The sequence below is a fragment of the Artibeus jamaicensis genome, unplaced genomic scaffold (assembly GCF_021234435.1).
Source record: "Artibeus jamaicensis isolate MK-2021 breed Jamaican fruit bat unplaced genomic scaffold, CSHL_Jam_final contig_387, whole genome shotgun sequence".
In the NCBI taxonomy this organism is placed as follows: Eukaryota; Metazoa; Chordata; class Mammalia; order Chiroptera; family Phyllostomidae; genus Artibeus; species Artibeus jamaicensis.
Genome location: NW_026521812.1, coordinates 20745289 through 20771475, shown reverse-complemented (window position 1 = coordinate 20771475; position 26187 = coordinate 20745289). Strand labels below are relative to the sequence as shown.

Genomic DNA, 26187 nt, shown 5'->3' with positions numbered 1-26187 from the left:
CTGGTTTGCAGGCCCGTGCTCAATCCACTGAGCTACACCAGCCAGGGCCTTACTGACTGCTTTTGATAAGGCGGTAAGACTAAGGGTAATTATTTTCAGTATTTTTCTTGGTGTTACTTTTTCTTATAAAAAATTTTATATCCTCTCTTAGATGCCACTGCTAATAATGCAGCAATGATTATACAATCACAACTCATCATATCTATAGGATTAAGAACATGGAAGATTTAGATTATCATTGTTAAGTCCTACTCTAAAATACTGGGTTGGCCAAAAAGTCCATTTAGTTTTTTCCATAAAAGACTCCTTTTTCCTTTTCACCAATAACTTTACTGATGTGGACATTTTGAGTACGTCACCTGTCTCCCATGTGGTATGACACTGAATGTTCTCAACTGTCTTGTGTTGATGACTATCAACTTCCACTGGTCTGTCCGACTGTGGAGCATCGTTCAGGGAGAAATCTACAGCATGAAACTTTGCAAACCACTTCTGACATGTCCAATCAAATTTTTCTTTTTGCGTTTCAGTTGTATTCTTACCTTTCCTGAATTAGTAAAGCATAATGTGCCAAAAATGTTGCTTATTTTCTTCCACCTTCAATATTAAAATGACTGCATAAAAATTCATCAATTTTGTTTTCTTAAATACATGCTGACATGACAGCTGTCACAGAACAATCTAACAAAATTGTTTTGAATGAAGTTACAGACAACTAAGTGCTGCTACAACCATCTTACAGAAAAAAACCAAATGAACTTTTTGGCCTACCCAATAAAAACATGTACTGTCTTCTCATGGGAAGAAACAGAGTAATTTGAAGATTCAGAAAAATCAGGAAAATAATATGAATGAGACCATACATAGGGTAAATGTACATCAATTTAGTATTTCCTATGATAACTTAAATATTGTCTTCTTTGACTTATTTTTTACTTTTTCTTAAGTTGATCTGGTGTGTTTTTTCCATTACCATTTAGTCCCCATATACCCTTACCCCCATAATCACCACACTGTTGTCCATGTCCATGAGTCCTTTTTCCTTTTTGCTCAGTCCCTCCACCCCTAACCCAGCCCTCCAGCTATAATCCAGCTCTCCATCTATGAGTCTGTCCCTATTTTCCTTGTTAGTTCTGTTTGTCATTAGATTCCACATATGAGTGAAATCATATGGCATTTGTCTGTCTCTGACTGGCTTCCTGGAGAACATTATGCTAAGTGAAGTTTTTTTTTTGTTTAAATTTAAACTTAAAACAAAATTGATCTCTTTACCCTACCTTTTTGGTAAGAAAACAAGCAAACAACAACCCTCATCAGAGCCATAAAAGGAAGCTTTGATTTAATATTATGTTGTTAAAATGTAAAAATCACCCAAAGGTATACTCTAAAAAATAAAATTTATTCATTTAAAGAATATATAGATTCACATATACTGCAAGTTCTAATTATATGGTTTTTGGAACAATACAGTTACAAAACAGCTAAACATACAAGTTTAAAAATCTGTCCCTAAAACACATGACAAATGCATAAACTACAAAATAAATATGAAATGAAAAAAAACACCTGGTTTAAAACACAGATAATAACAAGTGTGAGTGAGGATGTGGAGAAATTACAACCCTGTCATACAATCTGGTGGCAGTGTAGAACGGTGCAGTTGCACTGGCAGTCTGACGATTCCTCAAATTGTAAAACACACAGTTACTATACAATCCACCAATTCCACTTCCAGGAATATATCCGAGAGCAATGAAAACACATGCCTACACAAAAACTTGTACACAAATGTTTTTAACAGCATCATTCATCATAGCTCCAAAGTAGGAATAACTCAAGTGCCCACCAATTGATACAAAATGTGGTATATTCCTGTCCAATGAAATATTATTAGGCAATAAAAGGAAATGAAGTATTGACACATGCATGAATCTGGATAGAATATGCTAAAACACCAGTCAGAAAAGGCAACGGGTTATGTTTCACTTATGTGACATATCCAGAATAGGCAAATCTATATAGAGAGAAAGATTAGTGGTTGCCTAAGGTAGGAGGGGTGGGTGGAAAAGGAGGATTAGAGGGTGATGGTTAAGAGATGCAGGGTTTCTTTTGGGGATAATGAAAATACTCTAAAATTTATTGTGGTAAAGGTCGCACAACACTGTGAATATACTAAAAACCGTTACTTACATACTTTAAATGGTAAGTTGTATGGCATGTCCATTATATCTGAATAAAACTGTTAAAAAGAATTAGGCAAACATAAAAATATCCTAAACTTATTAAACACTGAATTTTAAACAAAACAGACAAATACTGTTCTATAACTGAGAGGTTCCCCAGCCCGCGGACCGGTATCGGTCAGAGGCCTATTAGGAAATGGCCACAGATCAGGAGGTGACCTTGAATACAATGCATCCTGAAACCATCCCCCCAACACTCGGTGGAAAAATTGTTTTCCACAAAACTGGTTCCTGATGCCCAAAAGGTTGGGGACCACTTGCACTTTTTAGCTTATTATATTGTGACTATTTATGTATCTTTTATTGCTATCAAGTATACCATCATATGATAACATAATTCATTTAAATGGATTTGTTACTGAATATCTTTTATTACAGGTCTACCTCAAAGATATTATTGCAGGTTCAGTTCCAGACTATCACAATAAAGCAAGTATTGCAATACAGTGAGTACTGCAATCTTGTTGTAGATTATTTGTTATAGATTATTAATGTAATGCTTTAATAATACAGATTTGTCAAATGTAAATATGAGATAATGCATTATGTTTGGACTCAGTCCCTTTAAGGTAAAACAAAATGGATTCTTGAGAGTTCCGGCCAAGAAGGAAGCGTAGGTAGAAACCCATTGCTCCCTTGCACAACCAAAAGGAGGGTAAGGACCAATCTAAAATCAATAAACAACCAAAATCACCAGAAAATCAAACTGCATGGAACTCCTGACAACCAAGGAATGAAAGAAAAACTTGACCAGAACAACCAGAACAGTAAGGCGGACTGTGCATCAGACAGAAAAACCAGGCCAGGCGACTGAGGGGTGGGGCTGTCTGTGGAGCTCTGCAGAGCTGCACTAGAGGGGCTGACTTAAGGGGAAAACTGAGACTCAGAGCTGACTATAAGCTACAGCTGGGGTTGCCACCATAGGAGATACTTCCAGTCTGACACAAGTCTATTGGACAGTGCACTACAGACAAGCAGGCTAGCTGCATTGTTCCCTCTCTGGCCCCTCCCCCACAGACAGCACAGCAAAGAGGGGTGCCCTGCCCCCCGGGGTGAATACCTAAGACCCCACCCCTTACAACCCTTGTGCCAAGACAAAGAAATATGGCCCAAATGAAAGAACACAGCAAAACCTCAGAACTAAGTAATGAGGAGACTGCCAACCTATCTGATGGAGAATTTAAAGCCCTGGTAATCAGAATGCTCACAGAACTGATTGAGCTTGGTCAAAAAATGAAAAAAACAAAAACAACAACAAAAAAACAAATGAGGGATACCCAGAATGAAATAAAGCAAAATATTCAGGGAAGCAACAGTAACAGGAAAGAAACCAGGACTCAAAGCAATGATTTGGAACAAAAGGAAGAAATAAACATCCAACTGGATCAGAACAAAGAAACAAGAATCCAAAAAAATGAAGAGCTGAGGACTCTCTGGGACAACCTGAAACATTCCAATATCTGAATCATAGGGGTGCCAGAGGAGAACAGCAGCAGCAAGAAATCGAAAACTTATTTGAACAAATAATGAAGGAAAACTTCCCCAATCTGGTGAAGGAAACAGACTTCCAGGAAGTCCAGAGAGTCCTAAAGAAGTTGGACCCAAAGAGGAACACCAGGCACATCGTCAAGTTACCCAAGATTAAAGACAAAGAGAAAATCCTAAAAGCAACAAGAGAAAAGAAGACGGTTACCTACAAAGGAGTTCCCATAGGACTATCAGTTGATTTCTCAAAAGAAACCTTACAGGCAAGAAGGGGCTGGAAAGAAGTATTCCAAGTCATGAAAGACAAGGACCTACATCTCTACTCAGCAAAGCTATCATTTAGAATGGAAGGGTAGGTAAAGTGCTTCCCAGATAAGGTCAAGTTAAAGTAGTTCATTGTCACCAAGCCCTTATTATATGAAATGTTAAAGGGACTTATCTAAGAAAAAGAAGATAAAAAAAATGAATAAAATGACAATAAACTCACAAGTATTAACAAATGAACCTAAAAGAAAACAACGAAAACAAAAACTAAGCAAACAACCAGAACAGGAACAGAATCAGAGAAATGGACATCACATGGAGGGAGTTCAGTGGGGAGGGGGAAGGAAGAAATGGGGAGGAGAAGGTACAGGGAAGAAGCATAATTAGTAGCCATGAAGTAGACGGGAAAGGTAAAAATGGTATATGAAACAGACAGAGGACTCAAGGAACTTATATGTACAACCCATGGACATGAACTGGGGGGCAATGCTGGAGGGCTGGGGGTACAGGGTGGTGGGGGGATAAAGGGGGAAAACTGTAATAGCATAATCAATTAAAAATCCTTAAAAAAAGATAAAACAAAAGGGATATATGGGATATAATGGTTCATCCTTTCCACAGACCACATGGTCAATGACCTGTCTGAAAGTTTACTGATCCTTTCTTCTGCTAGACCTAGTCTACTGTTGAACAACCCTAGTGAAAGTTTCAGTTCAATTATTGTGTTTTTCAGCTCCTGTTTTGTTCAGTACTTTAAAATATTTTCTGTCTGTTGAAATTATCATTTTGTTGTCTTGACCCTAGTGGGATTGAGAATCTTTATGAGTTATTTTGATTTTTCTATCAGGTAAATCATACAGCTCTGTTTTGTTATGATCAATTTCTGGAGATTTATTTTGCTTCTTTGTTTGGAACATCTTTGACTGATTCTTCATTTTTCTTCCCTCTCTGTGTGTGCCCCGCATTAGACAAAGCTGGCACTTCTCCCAGTCTTCATGAACTAGCCTTGTATAGAAGACCTCCATCGATCAACCCAGACATAGACAGGGGGCCTCTTTCCCTTCCTAGGGAGAAGCAGGCAATTGTGGTTTTTGTGCGCCTGCTCTGTGCTGAGCAGGAGGGGAGTTACGGTCTGCTAGTCTAAAGCCCTGTGTGTGCCCCCAGAACAGCTAGGTTGTTCCAGACCTGATGGAGACTGAGAAGACAGATGCCAGTTTTTTTGGGTAGCCTAGGAGGAATTGGGACTCTGGATGCATGGATCAACTCTTTCTCACCCCAGGGGTAAACTGAGAGCTGGGATTTTTCATCACTTGTTCTGTGCTGAGCAGCAGGGGAGGATCTATGGTGTCTACCAGCCTACATTAGGCTCTGCAAGGTAGACTGTGTCAGACCTGTCAGAGCTCCCTTGGAAAAGCTGGGGTGCTAGACACATGAACCAATCCCTCCCTCTCCTGGGAGAAGGTAGGAGCTTTTTCCTGATAATTTGGCTCTGAGCCAGGGGCAGTACTCTGGTAAGAGGGTGTCCTGAATCTCCCTCTCAGCTTTGGTGAGCCTGATTCTATGTTTTCCCAGGGTGCAGAAGCTTTCAATTTCCTTCTGGATTTTCCACAAAGAGAAATTGTCTGTGAACTGTTCCTGAATCAGTGCGTTCATGGGGAAAGGAGGTTCCAGAGCTTCCTAATCTACTATTATGCTGACAATCATTCCATATCTTTCCTAAAATATTTTTCAAAAGTACTAAAAAAGTGGTCTGTTTAAATTAAAAAAGTGATTATTTTTGAAATAATGATCACATTCATTCCTGTTTTTAGTCTTATCTGGTAAGCTATGTTGTTTAAAAAGGGAATGGGTAATTGTGGCCTTTTAAAATAATGAACATAACATGACAGAATTGTATTTTGTTAGCTAATTTGTTGTGTTATAATAAGCAAATACAAGTTTTGATTTGGAGTAGAGGAAGGGAATTACAAAGCATGAGCTACTCAAAACAGGCCTGGGTAGGTGCTGAAATGGCCGGATTTAGAGCATCTTAAGTGCATGGGGTATCTGGGGGATAAGACATCTAGGCAGAGGTTGACAAAAAAGATGAAGAATTTCAAGTACAAACTCACTTATTCTAAAAATTTCTAATACTATCTTCTTGAGCTACCTATCACCCTTTACTGCCATGGCACACTATTCAATAACTATTCCTTGGATAGCAAATGAAATAAAAATGCTATTGTGAGTTCTCTAGATTAGTAATATTAGGGATCAGAAAAGGCTTTATAGGCTAATTTAGGAATCTAATCATGAAATATAACATTTTATAGAAAAATGTGTTTAGCCCTGGCTGGTGTAGCTCAGTGGATTGAGCGCGAGCCTGCGAAGCAAAGATCGCAGTTCAATTCCCAGTCAGGGCACATGCCTGGGTTGCAGGCCAGTTCCCATCAGGGGACAGATGAGAGGCAACCATACACTGATATTTCTCTCCCTCTCTCCTTCCCTTCCTCTCTAAAGATAAATAAATAAAATCTTTAAAAAAAAGAGAAAAATGTGTTTAAAGTCACAAGCAATAAAACTTTAAAGAAGAAAAGATTTTATTTTATTTATTCTTAGAGAGAGGGAAGGGAGGGAGAAAGAGAGAGAAAGAGAAACATCAGTGTGTGGCTGCCTCTCATGCACCCCGCTCCCAACCAGGGACCTGGCCTGCAACCCAGGCATGTGCCCTGACTGGGAATTGAACCAGTGACCCTTTGGTTTGCAGGCCAGTACTCAATCCACTGAGCCATACCAGCCAGGGCCAAGAAATAAAACTTTGAGAACATAACTCATTCATAATAATCAAGGGCTTCTAGGAGACCCAAATCTAAATTTACAAAAACAAAATAATAATAATCAGGGCATCTTTGTGCTTTACAAACAAGATTTAATACAAGCAAATCCTTGACTAGCAAGAGTTCCTTTTATTTCTGAGTCTGAGTCAATTGACAAAATACACACACGCATACACATACACACAAACACATTTTTCTTTAAAACACTGGAGGCAACAAATACAAATTAAAAAGTATGATTTACATTCTTGGTTAAGAATTTCCTCAAATTTGCCCTGGCTGGTGTAGCTCAGTGGATTGAGCATGGGCCTGCAAACCAAAGGATTGTGGTTCGATTCCCAGTCAGGGCACATGCCTGGGTTGCAGGCCAGGTCCCAGCAGGGGGCATACGAGAGGCAACCATACATTGATATTTCTCTCCCTCTCTCCTTCCCTTCCTCTCTAAAGATAAATAAATAAAATCTTTAAAAAAATCCTCAAATTAAAAAATATAATGATCTGATCTTCCAAAGTGTCTCAAAAAAAAAAAAAAAAGAGCTCATGGTCTCTTCATGTAATATAATCCATTTAACATAAATGGTCTAATGTCTGGTCCAAATCACTTATGTAATAGTTAGGTCCAGTTCTCATCTTTCTTGGCAAAAGCAGATTTAATTATCATTTTAGATAATACCTAATTAAATACCTAATTAAAAGTGGCAAAATCTGCATTTATAGTATTCTAGGGCTTATAAACAAACCAATGAATGTTGTTCTTATGTTAAGTTTAATATCAAGTTTCATTTTATATTATATAACTTCTCCTAAGCAGCCAGGAAAAAAATGATAAGAGTTCAGCTTTGGATGTAGAACACTCCAAAAGAACATCACCCCAGTCTAAACAGTGATAAAAAGCTGTATTATCTATAAAATTACAACTTTCCTTGAGGTCACCAGGAAGTTGAGGTTACAAGAGAATCAGGTGAAGTAAATTTCACAGCATGACAAAACCATCTGAGGATGACAGACAGGACATATAACCCATTTCCTGTTTGGCAGAGCATAGGCAGGACAGGCAGCTGCCATAAAAGCAGGTAAGAACAAAAGTTAAAATTTTAATAAAGCATACGAAGGTCATATATAAGCTAGCGTGAGAGTTTAGAATCACTGTGAGCCCAGACACTAGGGGACTCTTTCTCCATGGGGTCTCACCAAGTACTTGTGAGAAAGACTGGGGGCAGGCCTGGCTGGGCACATGGGAACAAAACCCTGTAACTTCCTCCAACCCTTGTCTTGTATGAGGCAGAGCCCTGAGTTGACGTGGGACTGGCACGAAACTCTCCTCACCTCAGGGTTCATGCAAAGATTCACTATCTCTGGGGAAGAACAGATGTAACGGGGCCAGAGTAAAAGGTGCACCTTGGGGGAAGGGTGGGAAATCTTCCCTATTCCCACCAGGAGCCTGTGAGGGGCAGAAAACTTTCCCAGAAACACTGCTGCTGAGGAAGGAATAGAAGCAAAAGCCATTTTCCCCTGGGGGAGCATCAGGAAACCTGTTTGGGGCCAAGACCCAGCAGCGTATGAAGCTGAGGTCCATCGCCAATGGATGAAGAGCAGCCCCAGGAGAATCGTAATTGCCAAAGACAGAATCTGGAGTAGAGCTGAGTAACTCTCCCTGCCTCCACTACAAGCCTTTTACTCTGAGTAACAATAGGAGCAGCCAACCATTCATTAAGCTAGACTTCGAAAAAAACATGTACTGCATACACTGGAAACATGAGGAGAATGACTGTTGATTTTTCACCAGAAACAATGGAGGCTGGAAGAAAAGGGAATGAAATCCTTAAAGTGGTGAAAGAAAGAAAAAAATCTCATCTCCAGAATTACATGGTAAAAATATGAAAAAAATAAGGGTAAAAGTTATTTTCAGAACAATGAAGGCTGTGACAATTTGCTGCCATTAGACTTGCACTAGAAGAATTGCCAAAGAAAACAATTTAGCAGTTTCTTAAAAATGTTAAACCAATACCCATGTGACTCAGCAATTCCACTCCTAGAGAAATGAAACTATGTTTACACAAAGACTTGCATAGTTTTATTTAATAGTTTCAAACTAGAAACAACCCAATAGTCCATCAACAGGTGACTGGATACATAAATTGTGGTAACTGAATATTATTTACTAATAAAAAGGAAAACTAATGGTTTATGCAACAGTATGGTTCAATCTCAAAAAACATTGTGCTCAGTTCCTTGAAAGAAGCCAGAAACAAAGGGTGTAGATTATGCATAATTCTATATAAAAGTTCTAGAACTGGCAAAATTAATCTACAGCAATAGAAATTCAATTAGTACTTCTGTGGGCAGTTTGTAGGTTACCTAACTAAGCACGTGGGTACTTACATAGGAATAGGCAGATTGACTGCAAGCTGTTAAAGGGAATTTTCTGGGTGTTAGAAATGTTTTTTATCTTGATTGGGGTACTGGTTTCAGGGTATATACATTTTTCAAAGTCATCACATAATAAACTTTAAATGTGTGCATTTTACTGTATATAAATTATACTCCAATAATATTGATTAAAAAAAAAGATAGTATCCTCTTTAGAGTTATAAAACATTACCTGTACAGATCTGTCTTGTTATCAAACCAATCTGATAAGACTCGGAAGGTAAAGAGGGGAAAACGCTGATGAAGAACATGAAAGCTCACATTTTCAAAGGTGTAGTTAGTTAGAGCCACCTACAAAAAAAGAGACTCTATTATAATAATGCTTGTATTATATGCAAATTTGGTTCTAAAAGATTCTAAATATTACTTCTAACCTTTCATAGTAGATATGACAGCTACTTGCAACAATAATTTGTGTTACAACTGAATTACAATTAATTTAAAGCTATGTATATAAACCCTACTGGATAGAAATATTCAAAAAATTAATATTTAATTGGGAAAAAAGTCTGACCTGCTAAAATTCAACTGGGCCATGTAATCCTAGTTCTTATCACTTCCTTTTATATTGTATGCCAATACAAATAATGACAGGAGCATTGTTAAAGCAAGTTAATTTTCTGTTCTTTCCATACTTACTGTTTGGTCCTTGATCACATGCTGATTAACAGGATCCCACAGATTTGAGGATGAGTTATTTAGTTAAAGGCAGGCATTCATCCTGCTCCCAAGAATTACATCAATACTAAGACCCAATAAAAGGACATTATGGAATCCATTTCATTCCAAAACAAAAGATTTAAAAGGATATAGCAGAAATGATTCCCCATCTTCAAAGTATATAGGTAAAAGCTGTGTTAATGGGAAAAGAATACTAAAAAGTCCAAATTCATAAAACATACATCTAACTAGACAGTTTCAGAAATGGCCACAAGACGCAAGCAATTTAGACAATGGCAGGTATTTCAATGCAAAATGAAAATTAAGGAACCAGCAGTCCCCACTTTTAGGTCAGGATGGGATTCTGAAGAATAGTTCAAACAGCACTTCACACCTTTGTATATTATATTACAATTTTAAATTACTTCCTTTCACCCTGACTGGTGTGGCTCCATTGTTGGGCATTATTCCACAAAGCGAAGGTCACTGGTTTTATTTCCGGTCAGGGCACATGCCAAGGTTGCAGGCCCGGTCCCCATTGTGGCGTGTGCGAGAGGCAACTGATCAATGTTTCTCTCACACACCAAAGTTTCTCTCCCTCCATTCCCCTCTCTTAATTAATAAATAAATAAATAAATAAATAAATAAATAAAGTCAGTCTGTACTTTTCCATGTCTACAATCCATCAAGTACAAAACAGGGACTGAATGTTAAGCTCATCTCAGTGTACTGACCCAAACTGGTTTTACTTTATCGTCAGTTTCTATCAGTCTCCAGAACAGCAGCACTGGAATGTAGCATACTTCAGAGAGTACAAACTCACACACAAACACAGAGTTGTAAACTTTGGAATGAGGCTATTCTAGAGTCACCAGGTACAAACCCATTATCTTGTTAAGTAAATCACCATTCCCTTGCCCCCCACAATTAGTATGGACCTGAAGTACTTCACAACAATAAATGAGTAACTCTTGTTATTCATCAAATCCCATATCTAAATGACTCTTTCACTTGCTAATATTTTCATTTAGTTTTTTAAAATTTCCATTTAGTTCTATAGAAAACTGAGCCAAACATCTGATCTCAGGTATGCATGATTACCTAATTGATACAGAGTACATTTAGACTAAATCTCCACTTCTGCTGGGGTATACATCTTCATTAGAAAAAACAAAAAACAAAAAACAACTCATACAGAAAAGATCACCTTATTGTCCCACAGTTCTCTCATTAGGGAAAAATTTGAAGTTTGCCATGTGAGTTGATCTATGAGGATTGATCTAGAGGATTTCATGACCTTGAACTACACTTAAATACAGTCTTAGGAATTCATCCCCATTATCTGAGGTGGATGACAAACGTATGTTCTGGATTGACATTATTTTGCACATAACAATTTCATAAATTAGATTAAGACTAGACACACAAAATATCACAACGTTGTATAACAGTATAACAGTCACTCTACTTGGGGTTTTCTTGGTGTCACAGCAGGGTAACAATACACAGCTATAATCTCAGTCACAATGAAGTTAAAGGAAAGAAACAAGCATTCTAAGATAATCCGTTTTCAGGACATTCTAATCTGAAGAGTGATTTACTCTAGAAGTTGAAATATGAATCTAAAAATATGAATTAGGAGTTTGTTACTTGTCTTAGGCAGAAATCTCAGTAAGTTAAACATTGGGTTAATGTACTTTGTAGATAAAAGCCAGAATTAATATAAATGAAGAAAGTGTTCAGTGCTTGTCCATTTACTTTATTGGTAAAGGAATGGGCTGAGAGTACGGCTACACTTTTCCATTCACAGAGTCAATGTGCAAAACAATGGTTAATCACTTCAGAAACACACGTACTCAGAACTGGGAGAGGCAGTCAGAATTAGTGCAGGGAAACACAGGAAATAAAGATTAAAAAAACTGAAGGAGGCCATAAATAAGCACCTGTGGCCTATACCCTCCAACACTTTATTCCCTCAGTTATTCCCCATTTCCCTGGAGTCTTCAACTTAAACAAAAAATGTTATGGTTGACATATACTCTACGTAGAGAATGTACATACGTTTAAAGTGAACAACTCATGAATTGCTATGTGTGTAAACATCTGTGTAATGCCCATCCATATGACGAAACAGAAACTTTCTAGGACACTGGAAGGGTCCCTTATGCCCTTTCCCAGTCAACACCTTCCAGGTTTAACACTATAGATTAGTCTTGACTATGTTTAAGTTTCACATAAATGGAACCATGTAATATATACTGTTATTTATCTGGTTTCTTTTGCTCAACATTATGCCTTAGATTCATCTATACTGTTCACTGTAGGATTGAACAGTATTTCATTCTCTTTCATTGCTGTATGGTATTCCTTCATTATAGCTACTTACTTTGTACCGTTTGTGCCTCCTTCCACTCTTTCCTAACTCCCCTCCAAGACTCCACAGTTTTCTTTCCTTCCAATACACACACCATTTATGTCTCATTTGGCTCTTACATAATGTCTGTAGGCTCAATGATAGATACCCTATTGAATCCGTGATATATCTGAGATATACATACACTTATTGTGAACATGCTCTCTGTCCTCAAAGAGCTTATTATATAATTTTGTACACGTTTTATTTTATGCATATATAAAATAAAATATATAAAAACTCTCTGAGCAGAGGGCATGCCCACAATGAGGCTAACTAAGCCTAGACCCCTTACTAGCTATGAGGCTTTATAGGCAAGTCACTTAAGTTCTGTGAACTTCAGTTTCCTCATTTGGAATAATATCTTACTACTCCGTTGCCTTACTTACCCTGCAAGTTTGTGTCAAAATTTAAAAAAATAAATAAATTTTAAAAAAAGTGCCTTATAAAAGATAAAACATGAACGCAAGGGAGTATATTATTTTACCTATACATAGTCTTCATTGCCCATCCCACTGTCTTAATATTTAAAAGCCCCTACATGACTATTGACAGACTGAAATTATGACAGGGAACATGAGGAGCAGATTCTAATGTTGCCAAATGGAGACAATGGGAGGCTTCCATGCCTTATGTGGAAGCATCTGACCTTCCTAATGACTCCGTTGGGAGTGTTCTCTACTGGTTATTGGTTATCTTATCTGACTGCTCCTTCTTAGGATTTGATTCCTCTGCCTACTCCTCAAAAAGGTTTTGTTCACAAAAATGTATCTTTGGCACAATGCTCATCACTCTCTTTGCCATTTGTCACGTGACTTCCCAGGATGTATCTCTAATCCAGACCTCTACTCTATATTTGGGACTTTACTATTTAAATGCCTGTTGGGTATCTTCACATAGATATTTTACTGATAACTCACGCTCTATATTCTTAAATCATAATTTTCCCACCTAACATCTTAAACCATCTATGTCAGAATCATGATAAATCATTCTTGACACCTCTTCCTCTTTATCTTTTTGTGCATCCAGCTCTTGTTGATTTATCCACTAATTTGTTTTTAAATCCCACCACCCATTTTCATTTGTTGCCCCAATAATATCTATAATTTCCTTACCTCTGGCTGTGTCCCCTTCTATACTGCTACCAGACAGATAGATCTCAGAGGTAAATCCATGTTACTGCTTCCATCCCACCTTACCACCCACTCCCACAATCACACTCCAAGATCTATGATTACCAATAACGGCATCCCTCCATAACCTCACAATACCCCACTCTCTGACCGCCACCTCCTGTCCTTTCAGTTTACCTGCTCTAGTGCCCTGATCTTTCTTTGGTCCTTATCTATCTAGCTGAAATTCCAGTGAACCACTATGATCACAATCTTGCACACACCATTCAGTTCTTTGCTTCTCTTCTGCTTCAGTTCTAATTAACTGATTAACTAATTAATTAAATTTTAGCAAAGCCATAACCCTTCATTTGTGAGTTGTAGACAAATCTAACCCTCTGTTACCCTGCACATTACATCGGTGAATCTGAACACAGCTGGCAGGTATCACTTTAATTTCCTAACACAAATCTCTAATGGGCTCTCAATGCTGCCTAGTTTTTATAGTTTCTTAATTATCCACTCTCAAATTCTCCTAGATAACTATTGCATACTCTTCTTCTCTCATCAAATCCATACAACTCCTTCACTATGCTTACTTTCAGCTGAGAAAAGTGATTCCTATTTCACTGAGAAAGCTGAAACAATCAGAAGTTTTCACTGCCACATCTACTCATCCTCCAGCATCTGCTGCATCCATATAATCTGCTTCCCTGACTGTTAAAACAAGAGAAGAACCTGCTGTACTCTTACTCCATCTAAACCAGGCTGAAATTCATGCATTAAAGATAGCACTTAATAAATATTTGTTGAACTGAATTGGATCTATTTCCAACCTACTTGGCAAATTCTTAAAAGGCCTGGATTAAGCTGCTATCCATAAGACCTCTAAATATAATTTTCTGGGGAAGAGTAATTTATTCTTTCAAACAGTCAACAAATACGTCATGAGCACTATTTAATAGGCATTGTGTTTGTTACTAAGGACTCAAAGTCCAGAGGGAACTCCAGTAATTCTGTGAATGTTAAGCAAGAGAATGAAAACTAGCATACATATTATTTAAAGCAAACAAATTTTTAAAAAACCCAACTAGGCATAGACAAAAAGATATCCATTTCAACTGTAAACTGAGAGGTGCAATGCAATTCTTGAGTAGATGTCTTAAAAAGAACAGGGGATTTTGCTTTTCTTGTATGTATTCTTTTGCATTTATTTTTGTATAGTAAATATAAAAAGCATACTGTAGAAACAACCTATAAAGATGAAAATAAACAATAATAGAGGTTTGAAACTGCTAAGTGTTATGAAGGACATATAGATAAATGAAATAAAGGTAAAAAGGAGCCTTTGGAATTGTCTGAATCCAGAAAAAATAGTTTGAGGACCTCAATTATGAAGAAAATTCTCAGGGCCAGCTTCTATCCAAAGCCATAACCCTTAAAGTTCCAGAATAGTTTGAGATACAAGATAGTACTTCCCACAGTTTCATTCAGGAGTTCATACAAATTTCCAAATTGCCAGGAGTACTCTGGGTTAGTTAAAAAAGAAGGAGGGGGCAATCTAATTTATTTGCCTGTCTAAAAGGGGGGAAAGGAGTGTAAATTAGCCAACTCATAACTTTTGTACAGTTGTTACCTACATTCCCAAATAAAGATCAGATATACTATATATTCATCCTATAATTACAGAAAGACTTTGACCCTGAGTTTTCAGTAAGGACTAAAGAAAGCACCAAACTTTAAAAAATATTTATGCTCTAATTTTTAATTTTAAAATAATAACTGATAATTACTACAGCTTGTCTTTTGGATCTTCATAAATAAAAAGGCTCCTGAAAGAAAAAAATAAAAATAAAAAGACTCCTGAAACTAAGATTTAATCATCTGATTTTGTGTTTATATACTTAATTTATGTGTTCATCCCAGACAATATCAGAGGCTACAGTCTGAAATATGTAATAGAATACGCAAAGCAAATATATCACAGTTTCTGTACCTTCATATTCTATTGTGTCACTAGAAATATTTTGAAATCACTAGGGATTCTTGTGCTCTGATAATATTTTAAGAAGAAAACAACAACATTATCCTCAAGCAGATACATATATTGTACATTTTCAAAGTAGATGATATGTGAGCATCAAACTTAGGCTCATGGAGCAAAGAGGAAATGCAAAGAAAAATGGGAATACCTGAAATTAATATAAAGGACATATTTTCTTATTGGAAAGAACTGCTGTGTGATAACGCCCACGGAGTTACAGAGGGCATGCTAAGAAAGTCAAATGTCTCACACAGATCTTGGAGACCCGGGATGGTCACAGTGAGCAATGAGTATGTAAAAGAGACTCTACCAACAGAAAGTTTCAAAGGGGAGCAGCATAGAATAGCACTTTCTTTTACATACAAACATTTCATCTGGTATTATCCGAAGTCCAAAATCTGAGAATACACCAATTTAGAGTACATATTATTTTTACATTTCAGTAAGAGAAATTGGGCAACTTCAAGGATGTTATGTAATCTAGGGTCCTATGATCTTACATTTTTGGTGAAAACTGTTCTTCTGAGTGATTGCAAATTAATAGGATAGTCTGAGGAAATTCATACTACCAAAAATCCTTACCTGGGGGCTCCCAAAGCCTCCCTTGTTTGCTACAATCAACTATCTCCAAGTACAATCTTTCCAATTTGCCTTATTAGCCTGACTTAGTTTTTAAATATCCTTAAGCCAAAAAGTCCCTTCCATATCTAGACTAAATTTTTCTTACTGTAAAAAATGAAAAAGGCCAACTGAATTCATCTGGCCTTAAGTGCAAAAATGATTTCAGTGCAAAAATGACAAAATTATACAACATTCAACATATAATATATTATTTTATGATAGCCTTAGATTTTCTAGCTCCTACCTTAAACACAAATAAAAAAATTGAAATTCATCAAAAACATTAGAAGTTAAATACTTCTGTAGCTGTCTATTTTAGAAAGTAACTCTACTTAAGTAAAACAATTCACAAAGACACACAGATTACACAGTAAGCTATACTAATACTCTGTAATGACTAAAATTGTTATATTGAGCTAACCTCTTATTCCAAACAGAATTTTATCTAAAGAACCATACCTCGTTTCTCATGATTCGCCAAAGATTTAGTGTAATTCGGCCAACGATATTTATCTCACTCATTGTATCTGACCCATAGTCATCTCTTTCAGCTGCAAATCTGTTCTCAATTTTGTCATCTGTAGAAATGAAAATATACTGCATTAGGACTCACAGAAACCAAATTTCCAAGCAAAGTATGTCAAAGAAAATGACAATAAAAATTAAAGGTGAAAATTAAAGATGAAATGTGATTCACAGTCTGTTTTGTTCAGACCTTTGTTGACATCAATTAATGTTCCTATTCAGTATGAAATTTTCCTAACAGCATATGGAGAAGAAGAGTTCCTCTTACAGTAAGTAGAGTTCTGAGCCTAGTTTCTTAAGTGATGATTTTACTAGAATAGAAATTAAAATGTTTCTCGTATATAACACTGGCTATATACAAATGTTACTGATTAGAGGCTCTGGAATAATAAATATATTTACCATACATTGAAGAGGTATTATGTTCTAAGAACTGTACTAACATTATTTTAATATAATAACTTTATTGTTAGCTTACTTTTGATTTTGCACTGTAGTAAATTGTACTCAGAAATGTTTTATCTTGCCCCAGGTCACATAGCAACAGAATCAGTATTCTACACCAGGGTTACCCGATCCAAAGACTACGTATGTACACCTACCACCTCACTCTTCTTTATTTTAAAGAGATAATATTTGAAATTTTTTTCACTTAACATTTATATGATGTTTACTATGTTCTCATGTTTTAAGTACTTTACAATTGCCCTGAGATAAGTTCTATTACTACCCCCCTTTTACAGATTAACAATTTGAGGTATGATAGGTGAAGTAACTTGCTTGACACCACACAGCCAGTTAGCTCCATAGCCAGCATTAGGACCCGGTCTTTCTCCAGAACCTGTGCTCTTTACTACGCTGCCTCCCTCAGCAGGCCCTTTCTATTGTATCACGTTGCCTATCAAATGGTTTTGCAGTGATTTTAGAACACAAGCTTTCATTTACTCTTCTGATATGAAGTCGTATCTTACCTGTTAAAACTAATTAAACTGATTAATGAGTACACCTGAACATTCATTCTTCCTCTCCTGAAACCTATGCTAAATGAAATGTTGAAAAAATTGAGATATACCATTGTTCCTATTAAGGGATACAGAAACTACAAATAATTCATGCTATGCAGAATGTAAAGTATCTCTGCCTTTTTATTCCAAGCCTTGACAAAGCTGAAAAATATTTACTGTCCTTCTGTATTTTAGCTTCAACTTTTCTCTTTAAGTTTACCAAGTTAAGATATTTCACTGAAATCATAATCTCTCCCAGAAAGTCTCTTGATTAGTTTTTTTTTTTTAAACTAATTCTGTATTTGGCCTTTTAGCCCCTGAAAGTACATTCTACTTTGTCCTTGTCCGACATGCAGGGAGGCTTTAAAATGAAGCTCTTAAAAATTTTGTAGTTATACAAGAAAATATTTTTTAAAGTGCTTTATCAACTATAATTTTGATATGACTCTCATTTTTGCCTCCCTCTTAAATCAGAATCAGACTTTTGGGGAACAGCCCAAAATACAGAACCAGACAAATAAAATTATAGTACATCAAGTCAAAAAAAAGTTATGTTCTTCATAAAGATTATGAAGGCTATTTCCTAATATAGAATACTTAAGATGAGATGCTGGATGCAGAAAGCATAAAAAATGGGATATATGTATGATGAAAGTAATAAAAAAAACCTATATATGAAAAATGACTGAAAGGAAAAAAGTAAATATATTAACAGTATATGTAGTAGTGAAACTGGGGTATTTTTTCTTTTCTTGATTTTTAAATCTTCTATAATAGAGTTATGATATACCTAGAATTTACAAAATTTAGTTTAAAAAATTAGGCTAGAACAATAGTACTTTTAAACACCCTGTGTTTATTTACTTTGCAATTTGCTCTGTAGCTGAGCTGTAAAACATACACAATGCTACATACCTGGCACCCGGGAGATCATCTGACATAAGTCAACACTTAGGGCAGCAGCCCTTTGTAAAAGGTAACCCCAGGAGTGCATCTGAATCTCATAACCTAGCAGAATATCAGGATCATACCTAAAGAAGGAGTGAAAAAATTACACAAGAACCATACATTTAAACCTTTCACTAAAAGAACTATTTCTTAATGACATAAAGGATAAAAATAAAAATCTATATTCTATGTTTCTCAGAGGGGAATGGGATGATACAGCAGTACTTACAGAACTGAATACAGGAAGGAATGGGGCAATTAGAGGTCTTGATTTGAAGCTGCTCTTATACAGCAAGCACAGTTTTTACTTAGACTATATTTATTTGATGACTTGGGAAAGAGACTGACAGAAATTGGGGTGGGAGGGAGGAGTCACCACTGAAGTATGAGAGCGAGGGTACGGTTGATAACGTAATGTGGGAAGGAGCAGGGTGAATGAAATATAAGGGCATTCGTGGACAGTGTATTTTGAAGATTCCCCCCTCTCCCCACCCAGGTCATTCTGTTGCCACTTCTCCACCTCTCTAACCTATATTGTCCTTAAACAGTTTTAAATTTTTTTTCAAAATTTTATTTTAATTGTTGTTCAAGTAGTTCTCCTTAAACAGTTTTGATGCTGAGAAAGACAATGAAAATGTATCCATTCCTCACTGATCTTTAGTAATGACTTGGTCCTCACAGGAAATAAAGCCTCGGTAATGACAGGTTTGTCCAGGTAAACTGAACTGACAGTCTGCGTTCGACTCAGGAGGAGCCCCATTTGTGGCTCCTCTTAGGCCTTCCATGGGACCAACATGGAAAAACGTGTGGGGAAGAGAGGAACTGATTACAGTCATAAATTGAGAGCAAAAACTACAGTAACCCTATTACATTAGAAACTCCAAATTAGTCTGATTACTGTATTGTTTACAAAAGCCAAAGAACAGGTGAAATCTCACAAAAATTTATAAAGTTGGGTTTTTCATAACTGCTTATAATGTCACCCTGAATTGTAGGAAGTGCAGATTAAATCACTTAATGCCTGAAGGATATCACCCAATGCCTGCAGTACAGAATTACACAAACTTACTATCAGAAGTTATATCTGGCTACTTTATGAGTCTATGGTATAACAATGGACCATGGTTACCAGATTTATTTTTAGAACTGGTTTGCTAATACTTCCAGGGCAACTTTCTTAAAATGGGTGTTAAATGGATTAGTTCTTACTTATAAGAATGTCACAAAAACTCCGCATTTTTAATCCTGGAAGAGTTGAATGGCTGATATCAAAAGAGCTAAGTTCAAACTTCTGTAATGGCATCCTCTTTATCTTTCCTATTCCTTAAGGGTGCATCAAAATACATTCTATAATGTAAATTTTAGTATCTGGTGATGTGCTTGTGATCCACTGTTATACCACAGACTTAAAGAGTGGTCTTCAACTTGTTAGGAGAAAAAGATAGCATGTATTATTTATGTACTTCTCTCTACACAAATAGGGTTGAAATTTCTGAGAAAACCACTTAATTTAATAAACAATTGATCAATGTAATAGAACAGTCAAATGGACCTTTCACCAACCTATAAAAGGAGAAAGTGGTTGGTAATATGGAACAAAGAACATGAGCTTGGAGAAGCAAAAGAAAGCAAGGCAAATGCAGCAATGAAGCTAATGCTTAGTCTCAGAAATCAAAGGCTTAAAAAGGTAATTTTAATGCTTTTTATTACTTGAAATTTTTAGAGAGAGAAGAATGGAGGGGGTGGAGAGAGAGAGATACACTAATTTGTTGTTCCACTCATTTATGTATTCACTGGTTGATTTCTTGTATGAGCCCCCATCAGGCACTGAACCCGTAACCTTGGTGTATCAGGATGAAGCTCTAACCAACTGAGCTACCTGGCCATAGTAGTAGATTACTCTTTAAAAAGGAAGTTCAGAAAGATCCTAGGGCACTCAAGAAAAGAGAAATCTTCCAACACTCTTCCTGCTCATTGGTCTTTTAACATAACATGTAATATATTGTTGATAACGATGTCACCAACTCTACTTTCCATTGAAGTTCAACTCTTCTCAGAGGACTCAAAGATAATCTCTCTTGCATGAAAAGTGTATCACTCTGTAAAACTAACCACCATACGTATATAATGTTTAAACTTGAAGAAGTAGGGTAGCAGTGCCAAGTGGCTCTAAGCATCATTAGGGATAAATCTGAAGGATTCCTATACACACATAAAAGGACTAGTGCATTTGATTGTTTCAGAATAAGAGAGTAACTTAGAACAGATATTGCCATGTGGCCACAGTTGACCCTAATCTTAAAAGAATTTGGAAGACTGCTGGAGTTCCTATCACATCCATTTCTAACGCACAGGTATAATATGAAGAGGATGTCAGATTACAGAGCTCCTCTGTTACAACTCTTGTAAAGACAGTTATTTCTAATTTCTTCATCTGAATTTCTCGGATTTAGAAAACATCTTATTATTACAATAATTATTCTAGGCAGTTACTTGTTCTGTTGAGGCAACTAATAGATAACAGAGTTAAGAACACATATTTTTTTATAATATTTTGAAAAAAATTGTTCTCAATTAAAAAGTTGTATCTTCAGGCCCTGGCTTGGGTGGCTCGGCTCAGTTGATTGGAGCACCGTCCTGTATACCAAGACTGTGGGTTTGATCCTCAGTTGGGGTGCTTAAGGGAGGTGACCGATGCCTGTCTGTCTGTGTCTTCCTTCCTCTCTCTCTCAAATCAGTAAACATATCCTTGGGTGAAGATTTTTTTTTTAAGTTGTCTATTTTATAAACTGCTACTGGTCAGAGATAACAGCAGAAAAACAACAAAAAAGTTCGCCTGTGCATCTTTTACTGGAATTATTAAATAGATTTTGTTCTTTTAAAATTATTTAGTTGTTTCAATATTTTTCAGCTCTATTATGTATGTTTACTTTTTAACCTGGAGGCTGTTTAGTTTTGAGACCCTTAAAGATGATAAAACATTTGTTTCAAGTTCAAAATAACCAGGATTCTATATTTCTTTTGTGGAAACATTTGCTGACAACAACAAAATCCTGGTAACTTGTTCTTTAATTTTTGTGAATTTTACTCAGTGTATCAGGTTTTATGAAAGTTAGAGAAAAGAAGGTTGGGTAGAGAGGATTGGTGGTAAAGAAAAAAAAACACTTGTGGAGAAAATGAAAGCAGAAACATGAAAATGATTTTATTTCCTTAGGCAAAATAAACTATTTCACAACTAATATTTATTTTAAATAACCCACTGACATCTGTACAGATGAGGGCTGAGGGGGCTCTGACTGGGGCAGTGGTAATAGGCATAGAGAGAAGGAAATGATCTTGCAAAATAACAGGTTCAGTAGATAAAATACATGGAATGGATGTAGGGAAAAGAAAAAGGAAGGAATCAAAGCTTATACTTAAATTAGAGAGACCGGGAAAATAAAAAAAATTATTAACAGTTTAAGGAAATATAGAAAGAGACAAATGATTATGACAAGAAGATAATGGATTTGGTTTTACTTGTTTACTATTACTTTATACTACTTTGTGTGTTTGCCACCTGAGGAGGTAAATATTAATAATGGAAAAATAAAGATAATAAAATTCTGTGAGTATACATGTATGTTTTATTCAATTTGATATTTAGCATCCAGCACTATACATTATACACAGAGTTAACATTTAAGTATTGACCAAGCTAAGATTTTCATGTACATTATCTCACTTAATTCTCATGTCTATTACCCATTTCACAGATGAGGAAACTAAAACTTAGATACATAACTTGCAGGATACAAAAATACAGCGCTGGCTGACTCAAAGCCTAAGCTCTTTACAAAGCCTGTGTTGTGGAGGTATTCAACACAGGGGGCATAAAAATGAAATAAGCACTTAGGGGTTGTTTGGACTAATGTAGACAGAACATTTCAGAATTAAAATGTTGATATTTAAGGATTTTCTTCTCTTTAATTATATGATTTTTTAGAGTAAGCACCAAAAGTTCATTTTATTTTGTTTACTGCATTTTTTCTTAACGACTAGTATAATTCATGTTATAGATATTTAAGAAAGTACTACACTTGCAAATGAGAGACATAATTCTCCATGTTGGCAGGTAATCCTGTTGCTGGGAATATACCTAACAAGGAGAAGAGTACAAAGCACAGGGACATTACTGGCTCTGTGCCAGCATACAAAATGATATATTGACTGAAATTCTTTACATTTTCCTTTTGCTAAGCTGCTTGAAGAAATAAAAGTGTGAGCAGGAAGGCATCTGACATGTTGATGACAACCTCTGGAAGAGATAAGGGGCAGGACAGACAATGGCAGTACTCGCCTGGGTAAGACCCATCCAGCCATCAGTGCTATAAACACTAAGAATACATTTTTCCCTCCCTAAAGTAGTTGGGACTGGGCACATCATTTTTGATGCTCTGGCATTTAATTTTTTTTTAAAAAAACCACATTTTCTGGTTTTCTAATTTTCAAAATGGTTTATGTTAACCTATTTTGGATTCAATCAGATGTTGAGTGTGTGGAGTATCACCTGATCTTTAATGCAGAATATCTCAGTTTTACAGGCTTTACAAGAGTTCAACTATAGAAAGTTCAACTAAATTTTATAAGCGTTCACAACAGAAAGGATTAAGTATAACATAATGCTCACAGACGGCTTTTACCCACACATCAGGATCCAAAGAGTATTTTCTAGCCTGATTTAGGCATTTAAAAGCCTAAGGCTAGCAATGAGAAGAAATCTTAAGTTTCTAGAAAAGTGAAGCATTTAATAGGAGAGTCCATGGCTACCCAGAGAGGTACTCTTGAGAAAATGCAAAAGATCCACTTATTATTTTCTTTTTAAACTAAATTTATGAACAGATTAAATCCAAAGCTTTTTGGAAATATTTTATTTTATTAAATATTTTATTAAAAACTCAGAAAACATTATTGTATTTAAATAAAATAAAATAAAAATAAGCAAAATATTGTTTATTTAAAACAATATTTTATTTAAAACTCAGAAATTTTTTTTTTAAGGAAAAATAAAAAGTTTATTGAAATGGTGGCTGACCTGCAAGGTAGACACCTGTTTAACAAATACATTTAGTACAGTTCCCCATTATTTCACCATCAGAAAAAATCAGCTAATATCCAACTGGGAAAGCTAGAGGCTAAGCTAATATTTCTCTTTCACCAAACCCTCAATCTCGAGAATAAAATATTCTTTTTCCCATCCCTAACCTGATGGAGGTAAGGGGAGGTCAGGACAAAATCTTTTCAGGGATAACTCTGTTTTCAAGAGCAACATCAAGGGATTCGCTTTCCTTTTTCAACCTCCATCTATAGTATATTAATAAGCAACAGTACAAAAGAATTCTCTGAACAAAACAGAAAAAAACCCAGAAAATACAAAACAGTACCTCTTTATTATAGCTGCAATTTCTTGAAAGAGTGCCTTCTCATCAGCAGCATAGGTAACTTCTAGTCTTGTAATTCCAGACCTAATAAGTAATGGGGTCTGATATCTGATATCTAAGAAATAAACAAAATGTTTATTATATATAACTGTGTAAGTAATACTATTCCTTACTTTTGAGTAAAGTATGCTCCTGAAATATTCAAATTAAGAGAGCATTCCTCAAAGTAAATATATAATTACCTCAATTTCCTATGTTGTTATATTCCTGAAAAGTTTACAATCACAAAATTCCCATATAATGTGTCGCTCAAAAAGAAATTTTATTATTTCATTTCTGTCTTTACTCTTCCTACAGGGAGAGCTTTGCTTAACAGAGACTATTTTAATCAGTGGTGTGCTGGAAGATGCTTACACCGCCTCTGGCAGGGGAGCCCTGATTCATAGTGCTTGCCTAGTCCTATGATGTAAAGACTTCCACTGTGGCTGATTTCAAGTGACCAATGTGACACCAACTAGATAAGAATAATTCATGAAAATGTCATGAAAAAATTTCATGAAAAAAAAAAGTCATGATCCCTTCTCAGCGTCTTGGCTAAAATCAAGTGTAAAAGCCATGAAATATGCATTGGCTTGTAAGCAGATATAAGTCAGCTCAAGCATACCATTGATTAAACTGCAAGTTCCTATATTATTTTGTTCTGTGCTAAGACCTCCTTTCTATGGTATGCCATATAAAGAACTCCTTAACCAGAAGTGTATGTATTTAGGGAGAGATATAAACAAAATTAGACTATATCTTAAAAGTCTCTTATAACCATTAAGTCACACTGTAATAGTAACTTCTTCCTTTCTTTTTTTTAAAGAGGAGAGTGCAAACGCAGTCCCCAACCATCACAAATTATGCAGTTGAGCTCCCCACGTTTGGGGAAATCCCAGGGGTCAGCACATCCGGAGTGCAATGGATAAGGCGTGCCCTGGGAAAACCACCTTCGGGATCGGGATCGTGGTATCTCCCCTGCCAGGTACGTATGTATGTAATAGTAACTTCTTAAAGCAAACAGAAACTCTGTATTAGCAGCAAAGAGACACATAATCATTTGGTTTCAGTATCAACAATTAGTATTTTATAAAATTATATTTACAAGAAATTATGTATCTGAATTGCAAATTTTATTAAAGTCTTTACATTGTATTGCTTCTGACAGTCATTTAAGTAAGAATAGTAAATCTACACCAAGTGGTATGCAAGACTTCCTACCGCCCCCATCTCAGCAATTTAGGAAGAAATTCCTTACACTTGCTTGGTTTAAATCTCCAGCACAGAGATGGCCCCATTTAAAGGTTCATCCTAGGGCATGTAGGTATAAAACTAACAGAAATGAACACTACCTTGACTGGAGACTGTCTTGTCTTTATCAATCACTATCACACCCGTGAGTTCTGTTTTGTCCGTATCTGGCAGTGGAGTATCAGATGAGATGCAGTAGAACAGGGCACAGATTGGGTCAAATTCAGGATCTGGTTCTAAGTCTCGTCTAGTTCGAGCATGTAACTCCACACTGATTAGGGTAAGATTTTGTATCTATAAAAAGAAATTAAAATATGTTTTAAAACACTTCTAAGACATGCTGAAAAGAGTATGTTTCACTAAGACTCCAAGGAAATATGTAAGTAAAATTACAGAAAAAATGACCACAAAGGACACAGCTACAGTTTAGTAATCTACAGATTAAGATTTTACTTCTAAGATTAAATTAAATCAACTCATATTTTGATAGTAGAAAATCTACTTATACCATAATTTTCAATGTTATATATTTAAAACCACTTGTTTAAAATATAGGCAGTACCACTCCATTTTCTCAATTCCTGTTTGAATGACTAGTCTAAGTGGTTATATTGGGTTGGCCAAAAGTCGCTTTAGTTTTTTCAGTAAAATAAAAAATACATTTTTCATTTTCACCAATAACTTTACTGATTTGGATATTTTGAGTATGTTGGTTTAACGTTGATTGTTCTCAATTAATGTCTTGATTTGATTGCTAGCAACTTGAACTAGTCTACTCAACCATAAAGCATCATTCAGCAAGAAACCTCTAGCATGAAAAACTTTGCAAACCACTTTCGACATGTTCTATCAGTCACAGCACCTTCTCCATACATTGCACAAATCTTTTTTTGGTGTTTCAGTTGCATT

General features: G+C 36.0%; 1 protein-coding gene and 1 non-coding gene across 5 annotated transcripts in view; both read right to left on the bottom strand.

The window, feature by feature from the left end:
* Window positions 1-26187, bottom strand: part of REV3L (REV3 like, DNA directed polymerase zeta catalytic subunit) — a 166326-nt gene that overhangs the window by 27916 nt on the left and 112223 nt on the right. For all 4 annotated transcript variants that reach the window (XM_037159018.2, XM_037159015.2, XM_037159016.2 and 1 more), the window contains exons 17-21: window positions 25380-25572; window positions 23992-24103; window positions 18536-18651; window positions 16551-16669; window positions 9411-9529 (exon numbers count right to left, since the gene is read on the bottom strand). In XM_037159018.2, the coding sequence (XP_037014913.2) occupies window positions 9411-9529; window positions 16551-16669; window positions 18536-18651; window positions 23992-24103; window positions 25380-25572 (659 nt within the window). The remainder of the gene's footprint in view (window positions 1-9410; window positions 9530-16550; window positions 16670-18535; window positions 18652-23991; window positions 24104-25379; window positions 25573-26187) is intronic.
* On the bottom strand, window positions 24851-25020 carry LOC119059439 (U1 spliceosomal RNA). Its single transcript, XR_005084405.2, has one exon. It is a non-coding gene; the product is annotated as a U1 spliceosomal RNA (small nuclear RNA).